The sequence below is a fragment of the Pecten maximus genome, chromosome 5 (assembly GCF_902652985.1).
Source record: "Pecten maximus chromosome 5, xPecMax1.1, whole genome shotgun sequence".
Lineage (NCBI taxonomy): Eukaryota > Metazoa > Mollusca > Bivalvia > Pectinida > Pectinidae > Pecten > Pecten maximus.
This window is the reverse complement of record NC_047019.1, coordinates 11,052,815-11,079,336: the sequence shown is the minus strand read 5'-3', so window position 1 is coordinate 11,079,336 and position 26,522 is coordinate 11,052,815. Positions and strand designations below refer to the sequence as shown.

Genomic DNA, 26,522 nt, shown 5'->3' with positions numbered 1-26,522 from the left:
CTCCAAGGGAGACTTGCTAAAGGCCCAAAAACCAAGAATACTAACTTGTGAATTGCTTTTATATTGTGGTTTATAAATAAAACCCCCAATTATTAAATATAATTAATTACAGGGACTATATAGTGCAGAAAGTACCTTAAATAAGTACAATGTTTATTTACAGTTTTTTTCTTTATGATAGTCCATTCCATTTCAAGACCTTTTTCCACACAAACTCAAAGGTCAAGGTGAAGGTCACTTCAGTAATTACTATAAAAGTTTGGTTTCCGCCCAAAATATCATGAGCTTATAGATGATTACCTCTCAATGTTAACTGCATTAAAACTCAGAAAACTCTTGCTTGAGATTGCTTTAATTTCTTGTCTGAAGGTCAAAGGTCAAGGTCACTACAAATAGAAAACCAGTTTATGTACAATTTCCCATATTTGCTAATTGCTTTATATAGAAAACACATGACATGGTGAAGATAATCAGACTAATTAGTCTATCATTAGTGGTTTATCCCTGTAAAGTCAAAATTTACTGTGTTTTCTCATATTTATTTGTCCTCAATGAACACGTTATTGAAAACTGAAAATCTTAATAACACAAAAATATTTTTTGCAAATTAATGTTGACTATTCTGCTTCAGCCAATTTATGAGGGGCTGGACCCAGGCTTATAATGATTTCATTGTTACCAATGTCCATTTGTCACATACCTGGTACTGTCCAGTGATACCTTGAGAATGGCCCTCAGCAGATTTGGTTCATTTTGATTTACACCATATATAGTATCACAGTATCAATTTCTACACCTGATCACACCGAAGCAACCTTATTTAAGGTTAAAAGGTCAATCAGGTGACAGGTCACCAAAATTTGACCCTATAGCACATTTTGACACACGGGTGGTGATTGGCCAAGGTCAAGGTCAATCTCTATATAGCAAAAAGTTGGTAGGGGCTGAAATCTCCTAGACTTTACTGGAGCTTCATATTTGGCTTATGGGTTCACATAGGTCTGAGGAAGTGTACCAAAAGTAGGTCACGCTGACTTACTTTTTGACCTCTGACCTATATAAAAAAGTTTGTCTAGGACTGATATCCTGCTCTTTTTGTCGCGTAAGGTTATTTTCTAAGGTTCACTAATGTATTTAACTTCTGAAAGTGCATGGTAACGAAGATTAGTAAATATTTCTGAATTCATTCACATTATCCACCATCTGCTGTTCAAATGTGAGTGGTCTGTCAAATAATCAGTGTGTAGAATTAGTAACAACACAATAGTTTATTATCTGTACATTCTTGGCATGGAAATTTCAAATCTGTTGGGGGACTGCATGAGTTTACTGAATTGTCTTGTTCACAGTATATAATTGTTCAGAATATGTCATTCCTTGAATAAATAAGTCCATTCGACATAACAAATTATTTTCATTTCAAAAGCAATCCATGATTAAATAGACAAAGTGTTAGATTAATATTTCATAAGTTGTGATTGTCATTAGTTCGTTCAGTATAACGTGTGAATAAGCTAGGTATCAATTTTTGGTTTTGTAGATAGTAAAAGGAATTACGGCACTAGCTGTCAAAGGTCTCAGTATCTTATCAATCATGGGTGCTTATATGTTTAGAAATCCCACTCATTATAAAATCATATCAGGAAGATTGGTACGGAACACGCCTTCCCAGCATTACCGTATACTAGTCATGATCGACAGTGAGCCGTCCAGTCATAATCAATAACAATCCAGGCAGTATCGAGCCAAGTTATCGAACCGTAGGGAGTCAATGCCAATATCGTCTGAAACGGTTTTTAACATCCAGTTCTCTTCAGGATATTTTGTTGTTTAGAATTAAATCATCCACTTTGATGTATTCACTCCAATCCTGATTAAAAACAATAATCAACATAAAAATAAAACCATAGTTCTACCAGTTGATAAAACGACGACAATATCTATACAGCAGAGACTGTAATTGAGTACTGTAAAAAGAACAACACAGCAGTCTAGCTAGTTGTTCAAAAGGTGACTATAAGCCTATTCACAGTTTTACAGCAATTTGAAAATCCTGATAAGATCATTTAAAAAAAAAGCTAACTTGACAAAATTTTGAGTGTTTGGTCTTTTTCTACATGCCTATTTTAAGGAAAACACACCCTTTAATTTTGAAGTAAAAGACAAATAATTTCACTAATTAAGTGATTAAGCTCATCACCTTTTCTACAACTCGGGTCCAGATGTTCAAGAAGGATCAGTGTCTACATTGATATAGTGATTCAATCATTTACCTTGCCCTGGCACCATGTGAAATTTAATCTAGGACAAATCTGTAGGTTAATTAGGTAAATCAGTCTTTCTCATAATGAGAAATTTGAAGGTGTTGTTGATATGATTGACTTAATGGTGAAAAAGTGAAATTATTACTTGTGTATGTAGTCATTCTTTTATTTTTGTAAAAGTGGAGAGCATAAATCACCTTAATATATATCTCGGACTAGCAGGGAATTGACCTCTAGCATTATAGTGATGTGATATTTAAATTGCCTTGAGAATGAGAGGTTACTTTTGAAGGTTACTTCAAAAAAGACAGCTCCTTTCTATTACGGATGGGTTTAACCAGGTATATCACTTCAACTTCAGATTTTTTCCATGGTCTGCCTGCATGACCGCTCTTGATGTATATTGAAATAATTTCTGTAACCTTATAACTTCTCAAGGGCCACAAGATGTTCTTCAAATATGACATAACATCATGTTCAGTTAAGCTAAGGCCGGCCGGGTATATTAGTTGTACATGCAACAATTTGGACCTCCAAGGTTCAGTATTCAAGATGGCTGCCTGCAGTCATTTTGGATTTTGACACAATTGAGGTTCGACAAAAACAATTTTGTCTCGTAAACATTTGTCAAGAAATCTTCAGTTTGTGGACCATAATCTTATGCATTCTGTAAAGTCCAGTAGGTGGACGTGCCAAATTTTTAACTCATCAAAATTCAGATTTTCAAGATGGCCACTGATTCACCAAATATTTTATTTAAGATTTAGTGTTTATATGATATCAATATTCCTTGAGAACTGTACTTCTTCAAACCTGTCAGAAATGATCAGACTTGGGTCTAAATGTAGTTCATGCCTTTAGGGATTTTCTTTGAGCTTGATTCATTATTAAAGATTTAGAATTTATTGGCTATTAAAGATGACAACTCAGCAGTCCCCAACTGGTAGTAACAATCAGGACTTTATATTTCTCTTCTTTTTTCTTCTGTCTGTCGACCATTCCATCACTTTGTCCTGGGATTCCATGATGATCAGCTGTCACAAACAGTTATCCGTTTCATATAAGAGCAATTTTGGAAGTTTTAAGATGTCAAACTGTTGTAAACTATGAGATTGTCTTTAACTACATTTGTTTTTATTTCTAGAGCTTTAATTGAACTACATCTCTTTTTTATTCAGAGTTATGGCCCCTTGTTCCAAATGTTATAAATTTTGTCATTTTAAAAATCGTGGGAATATATGTTATTAGATAATTAATTATTTTTCCCATCAATATTTGCTAATTGGTATTATAATTTCATTCAGATTGCATTGTGTAATAAATAAATAATAAAAAAATTTTTCATGCATTTAGCTACAAATTTGTCAGCATTTGGCATGACTTGGAATCAATGACTGGATAGAGGAGTGAAATGACTAGATAAATGAGTGAGATGATTTGATAGAGGAGTGAGATATGACTGTATGAATAGATGTGCGAGATGATTGGACTAGAAAGAGGAGTGAGATGATAAGAAAGTGTAGTGAGTTCAAACAGACTGGATAGAGGAGAGAGCTAGATGACCTGATAGATGAGTTAGATGACTTCAAAGAGGAGTCAGTTGACTGGATAGATGTGTTAGATGACCAGATAGATGAGTGAGATGACTGCATGCATGGATAGATGAGTGAGATGACTGAATAGAGGTCATTGAAATGACTGGATAATCTAAAGGTCTGTAAGATGACTGGATAGAAGAGTGAGATGATTTTTAAGAGGAGTGAAATAAACTAAGGTCAAGCTAGAGGAGAGAGATATCGACTAGAGAGATGAGCGTGATAACTGGATTATTAGAGGAGTAAATGAGATGACAGAAGAATAGATGAGTGATATGACAGAAAATAGATAAATTAGATGACAGAAGATAGATGAGTGAGATGACAAGAGAGAAATTAGTGAGATGACTCAGGATAGAAGAGTGAAATGACTGGATAAATAGAGGAATAATTGAGATGACAGCAGATAGAAAAGTGAAATGACATGAAAAATGAGTCAGAGATGACGGATGAAAAATGAGTCAGAGATGACAGCAGATAGATGAGCGAAATGACAGACGAAAGATAAGTGAAATGACAGGATAGATGAATGAGATAACTGCATCATCACAACAGATGCTATTATACAAAATGTTCATGATGAAATGTTTGATAGTATAAGTAAATAGAAATATTGTATATTCACAGACACAATATCTTTGCCTATAACATTTTTTTTTTAATGAAAAATTTGTGATTTTGTCATACCTGTAGTCTCCAAACTTAAAATGGATATTCTACATCAGATTCCTTAAATAGAATTAAATTTATATGTACACTGCAACACAGAGTTGGTAAAATCTACAGATTATTACTAAATAAATGTAAATAAGTCTTTTTAGACAATTCAATATTTCAAACGATTTTAAAAGAAATATTTTGGTTTAGAGTATTAACATTAATTTTGTTTTTCGTTTGAACAAATAAAGTGACGATGAGATCTGAAGCCGTCATGTAGGCTTATGTAAATATGGGAAAGATCAATGTTATTTCTTATAAGGCCCTAATCATTAGGTTTGGGATCAGTTTCTGTGTTACATGTTTGTATTAGAAGATACTGGTTTGATCTCCCTCAATGCAGTGTAACACATTAAATAATGAATTATTTAAACATTTTTTTATCAGTTTTCCTGGCTCTGATGTCATCACATGCAGGAAGGCTTTGAATTGTTTCATATCTGTTGATGAACTCTAGATCTTATTGACATTGTTTGAAAAATCAATTTACCAACTTGAAGAAGAATTAGGCAAGATATGCACTCTTAAATGAACAAACAACCAATTGAAAATGTATATTTTTGAAACAGCTTGTGTATAGAAAGTTGAGCCAAGGATAAAATGTCTGGCAGCCAGTCTGATTGGCCAGTATGTTATGAAGCAAGAAAATAGATATGTAGCCTGATAGGTAAAGTCTGATTGATTTTTTCCCCAAAAGTTCAGGTAATAATAATTAACAGGTAAACATTTAAGATTTTTGAGAATTTTTACTGCGAAATTCACCCATTTTCAAAATGGCTATACCCTTGAGAAAATTTGAGCTAAAGGACCCAACTTTTTTTTTATTAGGTGTTATATAAGCCCTAAACTTTTGTTATATACCATAATCGTCATATTCAATTCAAGAATTTGAATGAAATACTCCAATACGTTAACACTAAAGCCTATGGGAAAACATTTATTGGTTGGCTGGTCCCTAAAGAAGGCTATATGAATATCTGCATATATTTGTCACCATGCACAAGCACGCTTAATTTCAATGATAATATAACGTCAATAATTATATAATCAGGAGTTGACTCTCCGGAAATCTTCAGAAATAATTTTTGTTCAATCGACACAAATATTCTACTTCATTGTACAATTAAAATACTTAAAAAAGATTAATGTGTAAATGATAAGAACTAAAAAAAATCAAAAGAAAAGACAGTTGAAATGAGAAGTTAAAATCATTATAGAAGAATCTTTTCATTGTTTTGTAAAATACAGAATACAGAAAGCTTTTTCTGCAGACAAATTTTTTAAAGTTAAATATGTTTAAATTTCTGACTTGCAGCTTTAGTATAATTTAATCAAGGTCATATTGATTTTTACATGGAGATAAAATCTAGGGAAAAAAAAAATCAAGTAAAATTAGCTTTAAGTCAAAATTTATGTGATTTTGGCCTTCACTTGTTAAAACAGTTTATGAAAGTTTATTGCTTTTAAGCAATAAAGAACCAGTATGTGTAAAATAAAATAAAACAGTCTCCTTCATCAGGGCACCTCCATACTGAGTCTGATGTCTAAAAGGTAGCATGGTTCAAAAGCCTGCATGCTTTGTGGAATGTTAAAAAGAAATGTACGACAAAGCTATTGGGAAATTAGCTAACAGCTAGCAATCTGTGAACAGAGAATTGCTTTGTTAATGTTCAATAGGTTTTATCATACACAGAGTCCTCAAGTATGTTTAAAATAATAAACAGATTCAGTCGAACCTTCATCTTTGTCATCTCGAAGTCTGCGGCTTCACGGGTGTCCTGAAATGGACATTTATAATATATATTTCATGTAGAATATTTACTGTTGGAACTGAATTTTGAAATTCAAGTTAAGTATGGTCTTCAAGTTATCAGAATTGGAGTTAACAAAAGTTGAATGTTGTAATTGATGATTCAACAGTGTTTACATGTATACATAATAATTACAATTTTATATCTTTTTATTAAATAAAATGTTTCTATTTTAGAAACAAAAACATTCATAAGACCAATCTGGTTATTCCTTTTGTACCGTAAGTGAGTTAAGGTCTCTGGCTCTTAACCTAATTAAGTTAATTATTTCATCGATCTTCACACTTAATTAGCAAAAAAGCCTTATTAAGTTAATTATTTCATTGATCTTCACACTTAATTAGCAAAAAAGCCTTATTAAGTTAATTATTTCATCGATCTTCACACTTAATTAGCAAAAAAGCCTTATTAAGTTAATTATTTCATCGATCTTCACACTTAATTAGCAAAAAAGCCTTATTAAGTTAATTATTTCATCGATCTTCACACTTAATTAGCAAAAAAGCCTTATTAAGTTAATTATTTCATTGATCTTCACACTTAATTAGCAAAAAAGCCTTATTAAGTTAATTATTTCATCGATCTTCACACTTAATTAGCAAAAAAGCCTTATTAAGTTAATTATTTCATTGATCTTCACACTTAATTAGCAAAAAAGCCTTATTAAGTTAATTATTTCATCGATCTTCACACTTAATTAGCAAAAACAGCACATTGTCAATGTCACATTAGTTTATTTAGGAGCTGGTCCTAAATATATACAATGTACATTTGTATGCTTATATACATAATCATGTATTATTAATATTTTAAAATTCTCCAGGTTCATAAAACCATCCACAAAATGTCACCTTAACAGAAGTCCATAATTGATAATGGCACCTGTAGACTGCTAATTAGTTGTTTGTATTACACAGAAATAACAATACACCAGCACAGATTTCAATTGTCTTTTAAATGAATTACCTGAGCAAGGAGATGGAGTGTGTTCATTGAGGGTGTGTACTTTATATTTGATTTGTATTGATTTTTAAATGACAAAGATGTGCCCGATTTGGTAACACAACCAAACACGAACTGTGGAAAATTTGTACTGGGTGAATTTCTGAAAAGTACACATAGCCAAGTAATATATACGAGTGATGCTATTTTGTTTCAGCAGTTTTCAAATCTATTGTTCTATAAAATAATTAGAAATCAAAATCTGTTTTTTTTAAAAGAATTAAATATCTTACATTGAATTGAAGATGCTGCAATGCTGACAGTGTATAGGGGTTAAAGTAATATAATACTGAATTTAGTATTTTGTAAATATTTCCCCCCATATATCCAAATATATGCCAATATAAATTCCTGCAAAAACAATTGATTCAGTATTTGAGATGTTTAGTCAACACTTTCACCCATGATAATGTCATATATCTGAACCTAATTCAGCCATAATGTAATATCTGCAGACACTTTCATCCAAATTTTAATGTTATATCCAACACATCTATATGCATGATAGAGTTATTTAAATGACATCCATTTTGTTTCGTTTGTGTTTCTCAAAGCTGAGAAATTGACCCGAGTCTGTGATGACATGTTTGTGTCCTAATTGGGCAAGACTCTTGATCCAAATTGCTCTGGAGTTCATAGGGTGAAGGGCTTCCCGTATATTGTTCAGTGAGGTAGTTACCAACTACTACAGATACCCTACCTGAAAATGACTATGGCTGATCATAGGGCAATAAACCAAACAAATGTTTTCAGCACTGAGTCATTATTGTGTGACAATTTTATTTATTTATAACATGATAGATATGTCATATTATAGTGTCATTTGTCACATTGTGTAATATTTGTGACATCAGAATATTACACAAGATGTCATATTATAGTGTCATTTATGTCACATTGTGTAATATTTCTGACATCAGAATATTACACAACAAGATATGTCATTATAGCATCATATATCACATTGTGTAATATTTACGACATCAGAATATTACACAAGATGTCATATAATATTATAGTTTCATTTATGTCACATTGTGTAATATTTGTGACATCAGCATATTACACAACATGATAAGTCATATTATAATGTAATATATCACATTGTGTAATATTTGTGACATCAGAATATTACACAAGATGTCATATTATAATGTAATATATCACATTGTGTAATATTTGTGACATCAGAATATTACAAAACAGAACAATCCAGTAAATATGTGTTAAAGAATATGCTATAATTTATTTCTCTTTACCAATTGCAGACTACATCAAATTCTCATTTCCCTGGTCAAACCTGTTCTCGGCTAATGTCCAGCTGGAGCTAGACGGACTCTACGTACTCCTTGGACCCATCAATGACCGACCTTATGAAGAGAAGAAAGACCACGATCTGGAAAATGCTATCAAGCAGGCAAAATTACGTGCCTTTGAGCAATCAACATTACAAAGCGTTGGTAAGTTAACTTAATTGAATTTCAAGGTTAATAATTCATTTTATTTTGTCAACAATGAAATCTGATCCAGGATTTATAATTTTACGTAACGTTAAGGAGGACTTTTAATTATATAATATTGTAATAATGATAGTTTTGTGTTTTATATAAAGAGGTTATACAACAAGTGGTTTTTGGATATGAAATTTATTTCACTCGAGTACCCGTAAGTTATTTTTTAAAGTTAAAAAAGACACTTAGCTTTAGTGAGTGCCTTTTGTAACTATAAAAAAATAACTTACGCATGTGAAATATATTCCATATCCAAAAGTTGTGTGACCTGTTTCTATCACAATGATGTCAGCTTGAATCAAAGGGGAATTTGGATAAGTCTAATTGGCGTATGCATGCAATTAAGGTATAAAAGTGACGGCCGGAACCTTAGGTGAATAATTATGTAACATCATTTGATTATTGATGACGTTGATAACAGTTGATTGCAGTTCGGTTCAAAGTTCGAATTCTTAACCAATCCAAAGACCGTAAGGTTATATTTCACTAGTGGAATATAAAATTTATGTCCAACAGTCAGCACATTTATATATTGGCCTTGAGAGTGGAATAAATATAACACATTGTATTGTGGTAGAAACCGCTATATATTACAGCAACATTGATTTACACCTCTCAAAGCAGCCAGTTCACAAATTTTTTGAACTGCAGAAATAATCTTTTATCAATGCTTCAGAATAACTATGTATATGAAATTTTAAGATGAACAAAAATATTTCTTGAATTACAACATGAATTACACAAAAAATATTTTATGTGTAATGAATGCATATAGAGCCCAAATTTAATATTAGAAAAGGATTTTTGAAATGCTGCTGTTTTGTTTTGATATACAGCTGATCAAGCGGCCAAAAATCCGGGGTTCTTTGAGAAACTCGGAAAATATATTCTGAACAACATTCAGGTAAGCTGTTGACATAATAATTTCTTAATTGACAATTTTGATATTTCAAACTCTGAAGTATCTATTCAATTCACTTCTAAGTCATTTTCATTCAAATTTTTTGAAAAATACTTTTGAAATTCATGTAAACGTTTTATAATAGATAGAGGATATCTAACAGTGTCTTCAGTAATACCAAATATATTTCACGAGTGGGGCTAATATTTTGATATTTTTCACGAGTGCGCAGCACGAGTGAAAAATATCAAAATATTAGCCACACGAGTGAAATATATTTGGTTTTACTGAAGACACTGTTAGATATTCTGTTTATTACATTTTTTATCAACGAAAACCCTACCCCGTATGCTAACTAGGACTACAGCGATAATTTGCAAACAAAAAAAGTAGTTTCCCCTGTCCAGGTGCTGACATATATGTCGGGCATTCTGATTGGTCAATTATTTTGATATTTTCTAATCATTAATTTGATTGGTCAAATCAGCAAAAGTGATTCACTAGTGAAAAATATCACTTTTATAGTATAGAATGAATAATTTTTGATATTTCACTGGTAAAAATGTAATAAATGTCAATCTACAGTTTTTAAGGTTGAAAGAATCAGCATTTTTTTATTTTTTTTTTTTTTTTTTTTTTTTTGTATATTCTTAGATCATTTTCGCTAAAATTCTTAAACAACAACCCGTGGCATCATTTCATTTTCATGGTTGCATATTTTTGTTCAAATTATACAGATCACCATTAGAAATGTCCACATTCGGTACGAGGACTCCATCACAAATGGAGACTACTCCTTTGCTGTGGGTGCCATGCTGCAGAGTTTTACAGTCCACACAACAAATGACCGATGGGAGGAGTCCGAAGCGGACAGTTCTGCCACCATTCTCCATAAACTGGGTAGTCTTACAGATCTATCGGTTTACTGGAACCATTATGTCCAGGAAGCCGACCTCGTCGGGAAAAAGAAACGATTACAGTCGCATGTATGGAAGGTATAATTGGCCTGTGTGGTTACGAGATATGTACTGGGTAACAATATTGCTGTTCTTCAGCAATATCTTAATTATAAGAAATCCAGTTAGATGTATTAAATCTTTCCGTACTTTGTGTTCTTTCTGGATTTGGTACCGGAAGTAGTTATTAGGCTCGCCCCCAGAAGCAAAATGGCAGTCTACATGTACATTTTTGGTGTTTTTTTCATATAGAAACAGAAAGGTTAGCGTTATCTTTGTACATGCTTAAGAAATATTGAACAAAATTACATCTAGATGTCATATTGAACACTCTGAAACGCCGACAGTGGGGAAGAAGGAGCTTGAAATTGTGTCGACTATAGTCGACAACAGGGAAGAGGTAGCACATTTTTATGTCAACTATAGTCTACAACGGTACTGAAAGAGTTAAGAAACTAAACATAAACAGGTTAACAAAATGGCCGATGAATTAATTTTTGCACATCCCACAACGGTATGTCTCATAAGAAACCATATACAGAAGTTGTAATTCAAAAAGTGAGAAATTAGCGGAATGAGGTCAGCGTAACGCACTGAAATATGATTACTGTTGAAATATATCCATTGACAGTACTATATAAGATGTAATTTGTGTGCATCATGGATTTAGTTTTCTTACATACTTGACAGGATGATCATTTAGTTGCTAGGGATGGTTAAAATGATCACGCACGGAGTAGGGAAAGATAGCTTAGTCTTGAACGATGCAACTCACAATGGTGTGACCTCGTAATTTCATGTAGAGCAAATTGAAAATGACTTCAATTTTGGTGAAAACTTTATGGGACATTGAAGATGTGGCAATGGAATGGTTTAACAGCACCTTACAATCTGATTTTTTTTTTTTTTTTTTTTCAAATTTGTGGGAAAAATAATCAAACATGGGTCTGTGCTGTGGACTGGGATAATCTTATCCCTCTCATACTCATGTCAGAGTTTGTCTGGCAAACATTCAGCAAGCTTCATGAGGACCAGCCAATCTCTTACACTCTGCATATATCCCTGTCCATGGTACAGGCTCTTGTAAGATGCTGTCTAGTTATTTTATAATTATCATTCGTCTGATGACAATGACAGGGTACGTTACTTGTAACCTAGATTTCAAAATATCGTAACCTGTCCACGGTACAGGCCCATGTAATGTTCTATTAATCTCTTGTAGGGAAAAGTTTGACCTTATTTGATAAATGTTTGTTCTTACTGGAGTTTAGTAATAATTAAATGGAAAAAGAAATGCGTCTCAGATATATCAGTCAAAATTATGAATAGGGTTTTTTTTTTATCTGTTGTCTGATGACAGTGATAGGGTACATTTAAATGCTGTCTGGTCATTAAAATGTCATAACATGCTATTTAAAAATAAAAATGATACAAATTTAGTTGACATTCTGAAACATTATTCCTATGTGATAGTATATTTGTTATACATTGCTAACCATGTCTCATAATTATTGTTAAATAAATCATGTTTAATAAATATGTAGTTTGATTTTAACAAAGGAATGTTTAATTTTACAATAATAGTTAAATTTAACAAAAAAATAGTAAAATAAGAACATCATTATGAAAATTATATTAACTAAAACAGAGAGATTAAGAAATCATATTAAATGAGATTATGACAGAATTTTATAGATTTTTTTGGTTATCTCCCCTTGCAGAATTTGCTGAAGCAGTCTATATCAACCAACCGGATACGAGAAGAGTCCTTCAATCATAGTAAGTTCCATTTATTCAATTTTGAAAAATTGTAAAAAGCCAGTTAATGTTTTTCAATAATAAGTAAACTTAAACTGCACAAGAGACATCCAAGTTAAGTAATTTATTTATAAAAATATACAATTCTAACCTTTGACTTTTACCTGCAGTCCTGCGTCCTGTGACAGTCAAGGCCAAGGTCATCATGAATAATGAGGATAACTTTATGATGCCCCGAATCTACGTGGAGTTTTCTCTCCCTGATATCATGTGCTGCTTCTCCAGACATCAGGTAAGCCTGAGTTTATTACTCTACAAGGTCAAAGGTGAAATTCTCTAAAGGTCTACAGTTTTGATTTAGAGGTCATGCTTTATGAGTTCCCACATCCAATGTTAATTCTGAGAAACATTTAAAAATTATTTAATTTTTTACCTTTAAGTTTAAATTTTACTAAATTGTATAGGAAGTTTAATTATAATACATTACATGTTCACAACCTATGTTGAATGGGGGCCGCCATGGCCGAGTGGTTAAGGTGTCCCGACACTTTATCACTAGCCCTCCACCTCTGGGTGGGGAGTTCGAAACCTTCGTGGGGCAGTTGCCAGGTACTGACTGTAGGCCATTGGTTTTTCTCCGGGTACCTCGGCTTTTCTCCACCTTCAAACCTGGCACATCCTTAAATGACCCTGGCTGTTAACAGGACGTTAAACAAAAATAAACCAAAAACCAAATTATTTTAAGTTTTTCCATTCCTCTCCAGTACCTCAATCTTCTAAAGTGGATTGATGCCAGTCGACGTGTACAGATCAACAGACGTTACCGTAAATACCATCCAAACACACCAGTGCGCTTTAATCGTAAGGCTTGGTGGCACTACGCATACACGGCAATAGTAGAGGAAGTCATTCGCCCTCACCAATGGACACGAGTAATAAAACATAGGTGAGTTGTTTGCCCCTTACCAATGGACAAGGGTAATAGAGCATAGGTGAGTTGTCTGCCCCTTACCAATGGAAACGGGTAATAGAGCATAGGTGAGTTGTTTGCCCCTTACCAATGGACAAGGGTAATAGAGCATAGGTGAGTTGTCTGCCCCTTACCAATGGACAAGGGTAATAGAGCATAGGTGAGTTGTCTGCCCCTTACCAATGGACACGGGTAATAAAACATAGGTAAGTTGTCTGCCCCTTACCAATGGACAGAGGTAATATAGCATAGGTGAGTTGTCTGCCCCTTACCAATGGGCATGTGTAATAGAGCATAGGTGAGTTGTCTGCCCCTTACCAATAGACACAGGAAAAAGAGCATTGGTGAGTTGTCTGCCCCTTACCAATGGGCTTGTGTAATAGAGCATAGGTGAGTTGTCTGCCCCTTACCAATGGACAAGGGTAATAGAGCATAGGTGAGTTGTCTGCCCCTTACCAATGGACACGGGTAATAGAGCATAGGTGAGTTGTCTACCCCTTACCAATGGGCATGTGTAATAGAGCATAGGTGAGTTGTCTGCCCCTTAATAATAGAGGTAATAGAGCCTTAGTGAGTTGTCTGTCCCTTACCAGTAGAGGTAATAGAGCATAGGGGATCTGTATGATTTGACCAATGAATAGGATTGGAGAGTTACCTGCCCCTGCCAATTGACATTTTAGAGTGATTGAGTCTAAAGTTATCTGCTTTACCATAGGGTATGTTATGGAGAACATAGATGAGTTTTCTGCTCCTTTACAATGGACATAGTTAATAAAGCATAGGAGTAGTGTAAGGCTTTACCAATGGATATTGGTAGGAAAGCATAGGAGAGTTACCTGCCTTTACCAATGTACAGGAATATAGCATAGATGAGTTGTCTGCCCCTTACCAATGGACAAGAATTTTGCATAGGTAAGTTGTCTGTCCCTTACCAGTGGACAATAATTTTGCATAGGTAAGTTGTCTGCCCATACAAATGGATAAGAATTTGGCATAGGTAAGTTGTCTGCCCCTTACCAATGGACAGGAATATAGCAAAGATGAGTTGTCTGCCCTTACCAATGGACAGGAATAGAGAATAAATTAGTTGTCTGCCCTTACCAATGGGTATTGGTAGTGAATCTTTGGCTATGATCTGCTCTCCCAGTATTGTGTAAGGTATTAGTTAATATATATGAATAATCATTTGTACAATTTTTAAAAAAAGAAAATAATTTGTTATTTAATTACTTTTCACAGGAAAAGTGTTGTTCGATATGGAAAGATGTACAAAACACATTTGGAGTACCCAGACAACAAGACGCTACAGGAGGATCTCAAGAAACTGGAGGCTGACATGGATCTATGTAACATCATAGCAGCCAGGGAGCAGGCCAAACTCCAGGTCAGTGTCATTCATGTCATACAATGGCTGTCCTTCACCCATACTCCGGAGTGGACGTATGAAGTACATTTTGTCCATGGTAGACATGTATTTGATATAATACTACATTACCTATAATTTCCAATTTTATGATGGTACAATTAATTTTGGTGCAGGAGTTTTTTTTTCAGGAATTGTCTTGATTTCCTTATTAGTAACTGATAATTTGCAAAGAACTTTTTGGTGTGAAACATCAATGTAGTGGTGTCATTTTGGAAAAATAAATTAATCCTCTTTTTCTTTTAAAAAAATTGTCATTTTGGGCGGTGGCAAAAAATTGTATTTGGTTCCATTTCTGTCAAAGGGATATATAATTCATATCCAAAAACATATTTTATATAATTGTATCTGTGTACCTCTCAAGATTTCAAACCAGTACTGCATACTTAAATAAGATCTTGTTCACTGTATTTGACAGTTATGTCCCTTGATTGACACAGAGTTATGTCCCTTTAATAAGATGTCGTGCCCAACACTTTATAGGGTTATGACCCTTTGATAATTTCATACAATAATAATTGTGAAGGAGGACTACAGCTGTCTTGCTCACATAACCCAAAAATGTATAAATGATATTGTTATTTTCAATCTTAAGTTGAACTACAAAATATGTACAACAGAGAAGGATTGTTCTTGAAATAGGGATTTTGTAAAAATGCCATAATCATGCTACCATATGTTATGAATTGTATTGTTTTTCCCCCCAAGTTTGTTGCTGAAGCCCCAGAACGTGCTCGTAAGAAGATAAAGGAGCGAAGAGAGCTGGAGAAAGCTAACCAGGGCTGGTTTAGCTGGATTCTAGGGGGAGCCACCGTGGAACCAGATGTGGAAATAGAGGTTGATACGGAGGAGGGTAAGGTTAAAGGTCATACAAAGTTGAATATCATTATGGTGAAGTTTCAGTGGTAGATCTAGGTTTTATTTGGTTGGTTTGGTTCGGTTTAGTATTTCTTAACATTCTATCAACTGCTATGGTAATTTAATGATGATAACACATTAAATAAGAGGATTTAAATGAATCAATATTATATTGTAGAAATAGATGATTTATGTGGTAAAATTTCATTGTAATTGTTCAGGTCTTATGGCAGAATATTAAATTTAGGGCATAGTCTTTAGGACTTAGATGTATATTATGTTAAGTTAATACTTAATCAACATGGATTTTAATTACTAAAGGATAGCACAAAAGTCACGGTAGCTTTCAATTGAGAGTTAGATATAAAGTAGACAAAAATTATTTATGCTGTATATCATACAGCTGTAAAAAAATATTTATACTGTATATCATACAGCTGTAAAAATGATTGATACTGTATATCATACTGCTGTAAAAAATGATTTATACTGTATATCATACCGCTGTAAAAAAATATTTATACTGTATATCATACAGCTGTAAAATGATTTATTCTGTATATCATACAGCTGTAAAAAATGATTTATACTGTATATCATACAGCTGTAAAAAATGATTTATACTGTATATCATACAGCTGTAAAAAATTATTTATACTGTATATCATACAGCTGTAAAAAATGATTTATACTGTATATCATACCACTGTAAAAATGATTTATACCGTATATCATACTGCTGTAAAAATGATTCATACTGTATATCATACCGCTGTAAAAAATGATTTTGCTGAAACAGATTGGCTGCATAGTCTGTCAGAGGAGGAGAGACACGAGCTTTATCGAGGTGTTGGATATGATGAAAATTCCCAAGAAGATACCATGCCTAAAGAGGTTAGTTACATATGGACATTTACCTCAGGTAATAACACCAATAAAGTCAACCATGTCGGACGAATCGGTAATGTTTCAGTCTCTGTCACACCTTAATGGTTTAATAATATCATGGATGCTTGTGTTGCTTTAGATTTGAGGCACATTTTTTTTGTAGTAGCTGGTGGCTACCTCATTTGTAAGTTCCTAAAGCACCCTCCACACATGCAATTGATATCAATTAAGGTAAATCATCTTGCCCACCGACACTACAATTAATGGCAACACATGTGTGTAATCATGACGTCATCTCATTTTCGTGAGAAATATTTCACAGAGTGATATGGTGGTTCAGCTCAGGATGGAATAATTATCTCACACAGAGTATACATATATCATACAAATATATCATTGGTGTCTGTGCATTAGTCCGGAATATTTGACCCTCGATACTGGTAATCGACCAATCTTCTATTGGCCGAGTGCAATAGAATATTGGTCAATTACCAGTATCGAGGGTCAAATATTCTGGACTATTGCACAGACACCCACTTGTTTGATTACATATTCACTAAAACACTACTTTGTGAATTATTTTGACTCCTGTTTCAAATAATTGTTTGAAGTGTTAAATTTCTTATGATTTTTAGCTCACCGGTTACGAGTAACCGTGAGCTAATGCTGTACCTCCGGCGTTTTTGGAAAGATATATAGTAAGGCCAAAAATAAACACCTCACACCCTTCTAATTTGGTTTATTCATTCATTAGAGGTCTAGGAGTGATGTTATGGCAAAATCATGCCGACAAAAATAGTTAATTTTTGCGCATTTTACCATTTTGTGGACTTAATTTTTTTAGCACCAAAACCCACTTTAAAGATTTTGGGGTTAGTTTTTGGAAAGCTTGTAAGTCAACCCTCTTCTAATTTGGTTTATATGTCCATAAGAGATCTATGAGTGATATTATGTGGTGTAATATTTCAAAACAGCATACTTACACATACAATGTACATAAAATATGGGTGCATAGTGTGTGCATTATAGTGAGATATTGCTACCTGCTAGTGAGCTTCACAATAGTTGATTGCACTTGTTTCTTGTATGAACTGGTTGCAGAAAATTTGATTTGTAGAATTTAGTTAATTCCAGCGCTGTTGTTTAATATGCTTTTCTTAATGGTATGCTGTCATGTATTGTTTGTTGTTGTTTATGGATGGGTTTGCAATTGATTTTTGTTGTTAACAGTACATTGCCTACAAGATGCAGTTGCGTTTGAAGAATGTGAGCCTCACTTTGGAGAACTACAGTAAACCAATCCTTAAGATGACACTGAGTGACATGTTAACATCGTATGAAAACAGACCAGGAGGGAACGGGGCCAGGTAAAGGAAATGGGGTCGGGGGGGGAAACGGGGCCAGGTAAAGGAAATGGGGGGGGGGGGGGGGGGGGGGGGGGGGGGGAAACGGGGCCAGGTAAAGGAAATGGGGTCGGGGGGGACGGGGCCAGGTAAAGGAAATGGGGTCAGGGGGGAAACGGGGTCAGAGAAAGGAAATGGGGTCGGTGGGGGACGGGGCCAGGTAAAGGAAATGGGGTCGGTGGGGGACGGGGCCAGGTAAAGGAAATGGGGTCAGGGGGACGGGGCCAGGTAAAGGAAATGGGGTCGGGGGGACCGGACCAGGTAAAGGAAATGGGGTCGGGGGGACGGGGCCAGGTAAAGGAAATGGGGTCGGGGGGACGGGGCCAGGTAAAGGAAATGGGGTCGGGGGGACGGGGCCAGGTAAAGGAAATGGGGTCGGGGGGACGGGGCCAGGTAAAGGAAATGGGGTCGGGGGGACGGGGCCAGGTAAAGGAAATGGGGTCGGGGGGACGGGGCCAGGTAAAGGAAATGGGGTCGGGGGGACGGGGCCAGGTAAAGGAAATGGGGTCGGGGGACGGGGCCAGGTAAAGGAAATGGGGCCAGGTGAAGGAAATGGGGTCGGGGGACGGGGCCAGGTAAAGGAAATGGGGTCAGGAAGGAACGGGGCCAGGTAAAGGAAATGGGGTCGGGGGGGACGAGGCCAGGTAAAGATAATGGGGTCAGGGGACGGGGCCAGGTAAAGGAAATGGGGTCGGGGGGAAACGGGGCCAGGTAAAGGAAATGGGGTCAGGGGGACGGGGCCAGGTAAAGGAAATGGGACGGGGGGACGGGGCCAGGAAAAGGAAATGGGGTCGGGGGGGACGGGGCCAGGTAAAGGAAATGGGGTCGGGGGGACGGGGCCAGGTAAAGGAAATGGGGCCAGGTGAAGGAAATGGGGTCGGGGGACGGGGCCAGGTAAAGGAAATGGGGTCAGGAAGGAACGGGGCCAGGTAAAGGAAATGGGGTCCGGGGGGACGAGGCCAGGTAAAGGAAATGGGGTCAGGGGACGGGGCCAGGTAAAGGAAATGGGGTCGGGGGGAAACGGGGCCAGGTAAAGGAAATGGGGTTGGGGGACGGGGCCAGGTAAAGGAAATGGGGTCGGGGGGACGGGGCCAGGAAAAGGAAATGGGGTTGGGGGGACGGGGCCAGGTAAAGGAAATGGGGTCGGGGGGACGGGGCCAGGTAAAGGAAATGGGGTCGGGGGAACGGGGCCAGGTAAAGGAAATGGGGTCAGGGGGAAACGGGGCTGGGTAAAGGAAATGGGGACGGGGCCGGGTAAAGGAAATGGGGTCGGGGGGGACGGGGCCAAAGAAAGGAAATGGGGACACGGGGGGAAGGGGCCAGAGAAAGAAAATGGGGTCAGGAGGGAACGGGGCCGGGTAAAGGAAATGTGGTCAGGAGGGAACGGGGCCGGGTAAAGGAAATGGGGTCAGGGGGGAAACGGGGCCAGAGAAAGGAAATGGGGTCAGGAGGGAACGGGGTCGGGTAAAGGAAATGGGGTCACGGGGGGAACGGGGCTGGGTAAAGGAAATGGGGACGGGGCCAGGAAAAGGAAATGGGGTCAGGAGGGAACGGGGCCAGAGAAAGGAAGTGGGGTCAGGGGAAACGGGCCGGGTAAAGGAAATGGGGTCAGGAGAGAATTGGGTCAGGTAAATAAAATGGTAACCGGAGGAAAGGAGGTCAAGTAAAATAAATGGGGTCAGGAGGGAAAGGGCCTGGTAAAGGAAATGAGGTCAAGGGAAACAGGGCGGGGTTAAGGAAATAGGGCCAATAGGGAACGGAGCCAGATAAAGGAAATGGGTCAGAAAGAGATTTAAATTTTGATGTTGAATTGTTGTATACAGAAAACATATGCTGATCTAGGTCTGATAGCAAAAAAGTTTTCAAAGGATGAAAATTGTGAAGTATCCTGAATCCTTGCAAATATTCAGTCATTAATTAGACTTTAGACTCAATACTCTATTGTTTGCTATTTTAGGGTTCTGAGCCACACAGAAAGCTTCACAATAGAGGGCGCCTCTGTAGATTACAAACTGGTCTCACTTCTGACTTCCAACAGTAATATATATTGTAAGTATAAATACAGATCATGTGACAGAGTTCAAAGTAAGATATTCAATATATTTTTCTCTTACCCTAGAAAGGTATCTACATTTACATCTAAATGGTACGTGTGAGATTTCCTGATCTCACTCCAAGGATCGAATTAGGATATATCAAAAAGAACTCGGCAGACTATGTTCTCTTATGTAAACGCATTGCCAGTACATCACTTTACCCACAATCCATCCTGGCTTATTTCTCGCGCTAAAAAAGAGAGCTTTAACAAGGCTAAGTTTATTACAGTAGTACAAAAAATAAAAGTTTTACTGGTTCACCAGGGGATTTTAATATGCATTTTATGGATATCATTCAATATATTTCAGTCAATTGGCTTGTTGTGTATCAGGTATTGAATTGTCACAGGGCTTACAAGGTACTGGTGGGTTTTAAGTAAAGTGAAAGATTTTATATAGACTAAGATTGATCATATTGCCATATGAAAACTTGAAATTGGAACATGTTTGGATTTTGAAAAGAAAATCATAACCATATTATCCATATTTGAATATAGTACATGTATCTACTGTGGGTATATATAGAAGACACAGTGTTACATTACAAGTAGATAAAGATCTAAAGTTATACTGAAGAACTAACAAATAGTATAGAGAATTCTTTATTTCAAGGTAAAAACAGGTAAGTTTTAAATTCAATGAATTAAAATGAAATTTGGTTCAATTGTACATAACAAATGAAAAAGTGTATAGACAAGAAAAGAAAAGCAAAAATTCGAATAAAGCATTGTCTTATGTTTCGCTGTCTCGCTAATTTCCAACAATTTAATGTGACTAATTTTAATGAATAGATGTTAATTACATGTTACTTTGTACGTTGAAATCAGTCATGTGTTTTTCCCCACGATATACAGCTACAGACAGTCAGATGTTTACCTTGGACTATGAGCTCCGGCCATTGTCCATCCATGCTGACCAGTCACTCAAACTGAACGTCCGGCCTGTTGAAATTTTCTATGACCAGGTAGATATCTGAAATTTTTTTTATGTATTTACCTACAAACAAGCCCCCTTCTTAATTTTTTTCGTGAATCATAATTATAAATCTAAATATACTTGTAAGGTGAAAATGGTTCACAAATAAGCTGTCTGCATACTTTGATGCTATTAACTTTTACATGTCTAAGTCTAAGGGGGGGGGGGGGGTCTAAAGGGGGGGGGGTGGGGGTTATTTGAGGATAAAAACAGTATATTATTGTGTAACACTATATACAATACAGAAATGTACAGAATATTCTAAATGTGGCATGGTGTTGTATATCTTGTGTGAAGTTGTAACCTAATTGATAAGATATAGAAGTCCAATGACCGACAATAGTGTAATTATCGACCATTATCTCTCTCTCTTTTTCTCTCCAGTTTTTTCTTCATTTATTTTTTTTTCTGACAAAACTGTTATCGTTGATGGTTGGCATATAAACATACTTGGTAGCTACATCACTGGCCGAGCTCTGAGACAACTTCAAGTTAGATAAAAGGCTAAATTGAAATTGGAATTCTTCTTTCTTAAAGGTAGAATAAAGCTCTGTGACATGTTACCTTAAGGTTTTATTTTAACTCCAGCATGCAGTGTCGCAGATCTTGATGTTCCTCCAAGTACCCATAGACTCTCCACAAGTTGATATCAATGCCATTGCACGAGAGAAACTCATGGACATGGTTGAGTACAGTCGAACTACTCTTCTCTACGCCATTGAACAGCAATCTGTGAGTATTCATAGATCAGAATGTTAAGGAAAAAATTAGGGCACTATAATTAGCTTGTATAAAAATAAAATTAAAAATTGATGTTTGATAAAAAAAATTCTTGCTGAAACTAAAATATTTTATATTTGATTTAGATTTTCATAGAATTCAAAACAAAAATTGTTTTATTCATTAGAATTGGTTTTTATTTTATCTTGTATGAAATCCTGTCATTTTAATCAGTAAGATAATATTCATGTTCATCATTTAACATTTGAATAAATTTTATGACAGTTAATGAATTTTAAAGAAATTTTATTACAGTAACATATTAATGCCAGGTTAATTAATTTTAATAATTTCATGTTAATTGAACCCATATCACGTAGAAATCCTGATATTCTAATGATATATAATGATATCTGTCGACATGTACTTAATTTGTGGCTGACTTTACTTTTTGTATACTTTCAGACATTCCATATTTCTGTACATATGAAGTCACCCTATATTGTCATTCCTCAGAAGGGGACACTCCATCAGTAAGTTGAATGATTTACGGTTCGACATATATTGATTGACACATGGTTCAACTGCAGATTTCAGAATCAAATGTGGTATCAGATGGCTTTACAAAGTTGTAACATATTGACATTCTTGGTAAATATTTAACTTGATAATTTGAAGGTCCTTTTTTGGATGATTTTGTCACAAGTTAAATGGGCACGAATTTTCTTCCACACAGAGGTCATGAATGCAAATATCCAATAGTCTGTATTTCCTTAATCATTATTTAATTGTTGAAAAAAAAATGAATTAAAAGCATCACATTTTTTTGTAATTAAATAGTGTTTGTCAGTAAGTCTATAAGTCTATGTTCTTATATATATATATATATATCATTTTATAACAACAACTGTTAAAAGGTGTCCCGACACTTTATCACTATCCCTCCACCTCTGGGTTGCGAGTTCGAAACCTACGTGGGGCAGTTGCCAGGTACTGACCGTAGGCCGGTGGTTTTTCTCCGGGTACTCCGGTTTTCCTCCACCTTCAAAACCTGGCACGTCCTTAAATGACCCTGGCTGTTAATAGGACGTTAAACAAAAACAAACCAAATGTTAAAAAAGAATATAATTTTCAACAGGGGAGGTAACCTACTAATTTGTGACCTTGGTAACTTCACCGTTGAGAGTGATCTTCTCCAAAAGGACAACGTGCCACTCCACAATGCAACTATTTCTGAGCTACAAGCCCATCTGTATGACAAGTTCCTCTTCAAAATCTCGGATGTCAAAGTGCTCCTGGCAGACTCTGGTAGGTACACCAAATAATGGGTACACATTGCCATAAGACATAAATCTCATCCTGTTGATGCAATTTAAAACATTTAATGAAATCATCAAATTCTAATACTTTTCAAAATGTTCAAAATTGATGCATAGGATTTTCATAGACACTTAGATTTTTTTGATGTCTAGTAAAATTACTTCACCTGCATGACTACTGATACTTAAAATAACTTTATAATTTACATATAGGCCAGTTTAAACACACTTCCTCATTAATTTTTATGGTTGCTTAATTTACTTTTAGAGACATAAACTTGATCTGAAAGAAAAGTATTGCCCTGCATAGAATTGCACCTCAGTATTCACTTAAATAGATATAGTCTACCAGAAGCTTATGAAGCAAACTAGAATTATTGCTAAAAATGTTTATTTCCATCATGAAATTACTGCCATTATTAATGTCCCTACTCCAAGAAGTGCCCCTCCCCTTTTTTTGAAAGAATTGTCTATAGATAAGCAATCTCTCTCATCCTTGTCAAGCTCAGCTGAGGATAAATCATAAAAATTATTTAAGTTGATCGCATAAAATTATCATAGTTAACCATGACTTTTAAATTGAAAGCAAGCATAAATTGTAGTTTATATAAAATTATTTCATGGAATGAAGATTTTCAAACTCTTTTCTAATTGCCAATTGCAAGTAATTTCTATTCCCCAAGATTTTAGACAAGGCTTTCAAGACACTGAATTTGGATCAAATATTTATTTAGTAAAACTGTAGTACTTTGTAACAGCAGTATGAGATAAGAGGAAATCTTTTTAAAATTAGAAACATTACTTCATTGTGATGTTTTTTCATTGTTCAGAGGAAGAGTGGGATATGGCCCAGAAAAATCCTAACTCCGAGTTCCACATTTTACCAAGTACGGGACTCGACATTGCATTCTACAAAAGTGTCCTCAACAATAACCAGCAGCCTCAGTAAGTCACAAACTCTGTAACCTGATGTCACACTAAAAAATTGTCACAAATGTTGTCACTTACAAAATGTTACAAATATCACTTCTTATGTCACCAAAGATTTTTGTCTATCTCTTACTAGGATATTACTAACGATGATAATGTCAATAATGATGTTGCTTGTGATATCACTTACAATGTCACAAATGATGTCAGAGTGTCACAATTTGTGTCACATTTGTTACTTTCAATATCAATTATGTCACTGTGATCTTGTTTAATATCTGCTCTGACAATGTAGCTGGAAATGGCTATCAAATATGAAATTTTATAAAAAAAAGACAACAAAAAAAAACTAGATTTTCTAAAAAAAAGAAAATGGAGAAACAAAATATATGGATGTGATCATACACCTAAACTACCATATTTACCAAGCTGTTTGATGTTACCTTCACTTACATGGCTCCTACAACAACTACAGTTGAGTGTAGACTAAAGGTTACACAAAGTGCACTCCAAGTGCACTCCGTTTGGACTTGGAGTGCACTCCGTTTGGACTCCAGGTAAACTAGTTTACCTGGAGTCCTATCAGGCTCTGATTCTACCTGGGTCCACATGTATCACGTGTACCTGTAACCAAGTACATGTATATATATATAACCTTTAGTCTACACTCAACTGTAAGTGATTTACGTACAACATCTACTTACAGACAAAAGTTTGACGCCATGTTACAGTCTTTAACCTTGAATGTGACTGATGTACAGATTGTGACCTTGAACAACTTCATAAGAAATTTTCCTGTGCCGACAACTTCCACCAGTACAATAGATGCAATGGATGTTCCTCCACCTCAACCGGTAATTCAAGGGAGCTTACTCTGTAAAGATTAGCAAATGTGGTGAAATATATTTAGGAGTAGCAGGAAATACTACAATATTCTGTTTCTCAGTAAATAGTACACTAAGGGTGTAGAGTAAAATATATAAAGAGAAGTACAAGATTCTGTTTCTCACCAAATAGTACACTATGTATTTATTGTAAGGATCGACATACAGTAAATTATATAAAGAGAAGTACAAGATTCTGTTTCTCAGTAAAAAAAAGCACTGTTTACTAGTATTTGATAAAAGGATGGACAGTAAATATTATAAAAAGAAGTATAAGATTCTGTTTCTCAGTAAACAGTACACTGTATATCTAATGTGAGGACATAAAGTAAATTTAAGAGAAGTACAAGATTCTGTTTCTCAATGAGTAGTACACTGTATATTTATTGTAAGGATATATAGTAAATTGTATAAAAAGAAGTACAAGATTCTGTTCCTCACTGGTTTTATCTCCAGCATAAGGAGAATGCTGCCCTGTATAAATTTTATTTTTTCATATATGCTGTGCTGATTTGACTAGAAAATCCCATCGTCTAAACTTATAACAAGAAAAATGATCGGTGAAGTGTATAAGTACACTTAGGTGTGAAGCGTGCAAGATGCAAAAATCCAAAAATGGTTGGGATGTATGAAATATTATCATATACAATTATATTTTTGAACCTGAAGAAAATATTTTTATGTAAGGCTTTTTGTTAAACAAATAATGAGTTTTTAAAGGTGACATTTTGATGACTATATATAGTATGGTATGTAAACTGTCACCTTCATCAGACCGATAAAGGTGACAATGTATATACCGTACTAGTCATCCAAACATCACATACCAATATTCTTTGGTTGGGTAACACAATCCTTACATAAACCGTACTTTCCATCTGAAGAAAATGATAAGAAATAACTTAAAACAATTTTATCATAAGATATAAGAATATTTTGTGTATGACGCTAGGACTGGAGACATATTCAAATGGAGATGGATACCAAACAGTTGAAGAGGATGAGAAGAAGCATTCTGAGCCGTCTCACTATAGACCTGGCAGAGCCGATCCTAGAGGAGCCGGCCGTCACCAACATCTCTCACAGTACATTAGACAGTGCCAAGCCTGGAAACAGGAGAAGCATAGGTATCAATATAGACCTTCACATCAAATAAATACGAATTACAGAAACAAACATCAAGGTTTGAATATATACAAAGACCTGCACACACACATATTCACGGACAAAGGGTCAAAGGTCATCTTCTGACCCCTTTAGCACTAAATCACATCATGAGATCCCACAACAGATTTTCTAGTTTTTGCATTTTTGTTCATTTTAAATTTCTTTCTCTCCATATCGTTCCTCTCTCCTTCATTTCCTCCTTGCTCGTTGTGACATCCACCTTGCCTAGGTCATCTTGTATCTAATTGTCAGGTGTAATTTAAGGAAGTTAAAAGTTCTGGTTTCTCATTTGAGTAAGTACATGACTATTATTGTAAGGGATATGTTTTTATAAAAGAGTTACAAGATTCGTCCTCACTTTTATCTCCAGCATA

The 26,522-nt window shown here is 35.4% G+C and overlaps 1 protein-coding gene across 1 annotated transcript in view; it reads left to right on the top strand.

Moving 5' to 3' along the window:
• LOC117326778 (vacuolar protein sorting-associated protein 13A-like) overlaps window positions 1-26,522 on the top strand; it is a 49,997-nt gene that overhangs the window by 8,205 nt on the left and 15,270 nt on the right. Inside the window, exons 2-19 of the mRNA XM_033883496.1 lie at window positions 8,658-8,849; window positions 9,737-9,804; window positions 10,539-10,796; window positions 12,479-12,536; window positions 12,686-12,807; window positions 13,280-13,461; window positions 14,725-14,869; window positions 15,617-15,761; window positions 16,566-16,660; window positions 17,885-18,021; window positions 20,015-20,106; window positions 21,008-21,117; window positions 21,717-21,860; window positions 22,314-22,381; window positions 22,987-23,156; window positions 23,998-24,112; window positions 24,804-24,951; window positions 25,934-26,108. Of these exons, the coding sequence (XP_033739387.1) occupies window positions 8,658-8,849; window positions 9,737-9,804; window positions 10,539-10,796; window positions 12,479-12,536; window positions 12,686-12,807; window positions 13,280-13,461; window positions 14,725-14,869; window positions 15,617-15,761; window positions 16,566-16,660; window positions 17,885-18,021; window positions 20,015-20,106; window positions 21,008-21,117; window positions 21,717-21,860; window positions 22,314-22,381; window positions 22,987-23,156; window positions 23,998-24,112; window positions 24,804-24,951; window positions 25,934-26,108 (2,424 nt within the window). The remainder of the gene's footprint in view (window positions 1-8,657; window positions 8,850-9,736; window positions 9,805-10,538; window positions 10,797-12,478; window positions 12,537-12,685; window positions 12,808-13,279; window positions 13,462-14,724; window positions 14,870-15,616; window positions 15,762-16,565; window positions 16,661-17,884; window positions 18,022-20,014; window positions 20,107-21,007; window positions 21,118-21,716; window positions 21,861-22,313; window positions 22,382-22,986; window positions 23,157-23,997; window positions 24,113-24,803; window positions 24,952-25,933; window positions 26,109-26,522) is intronic.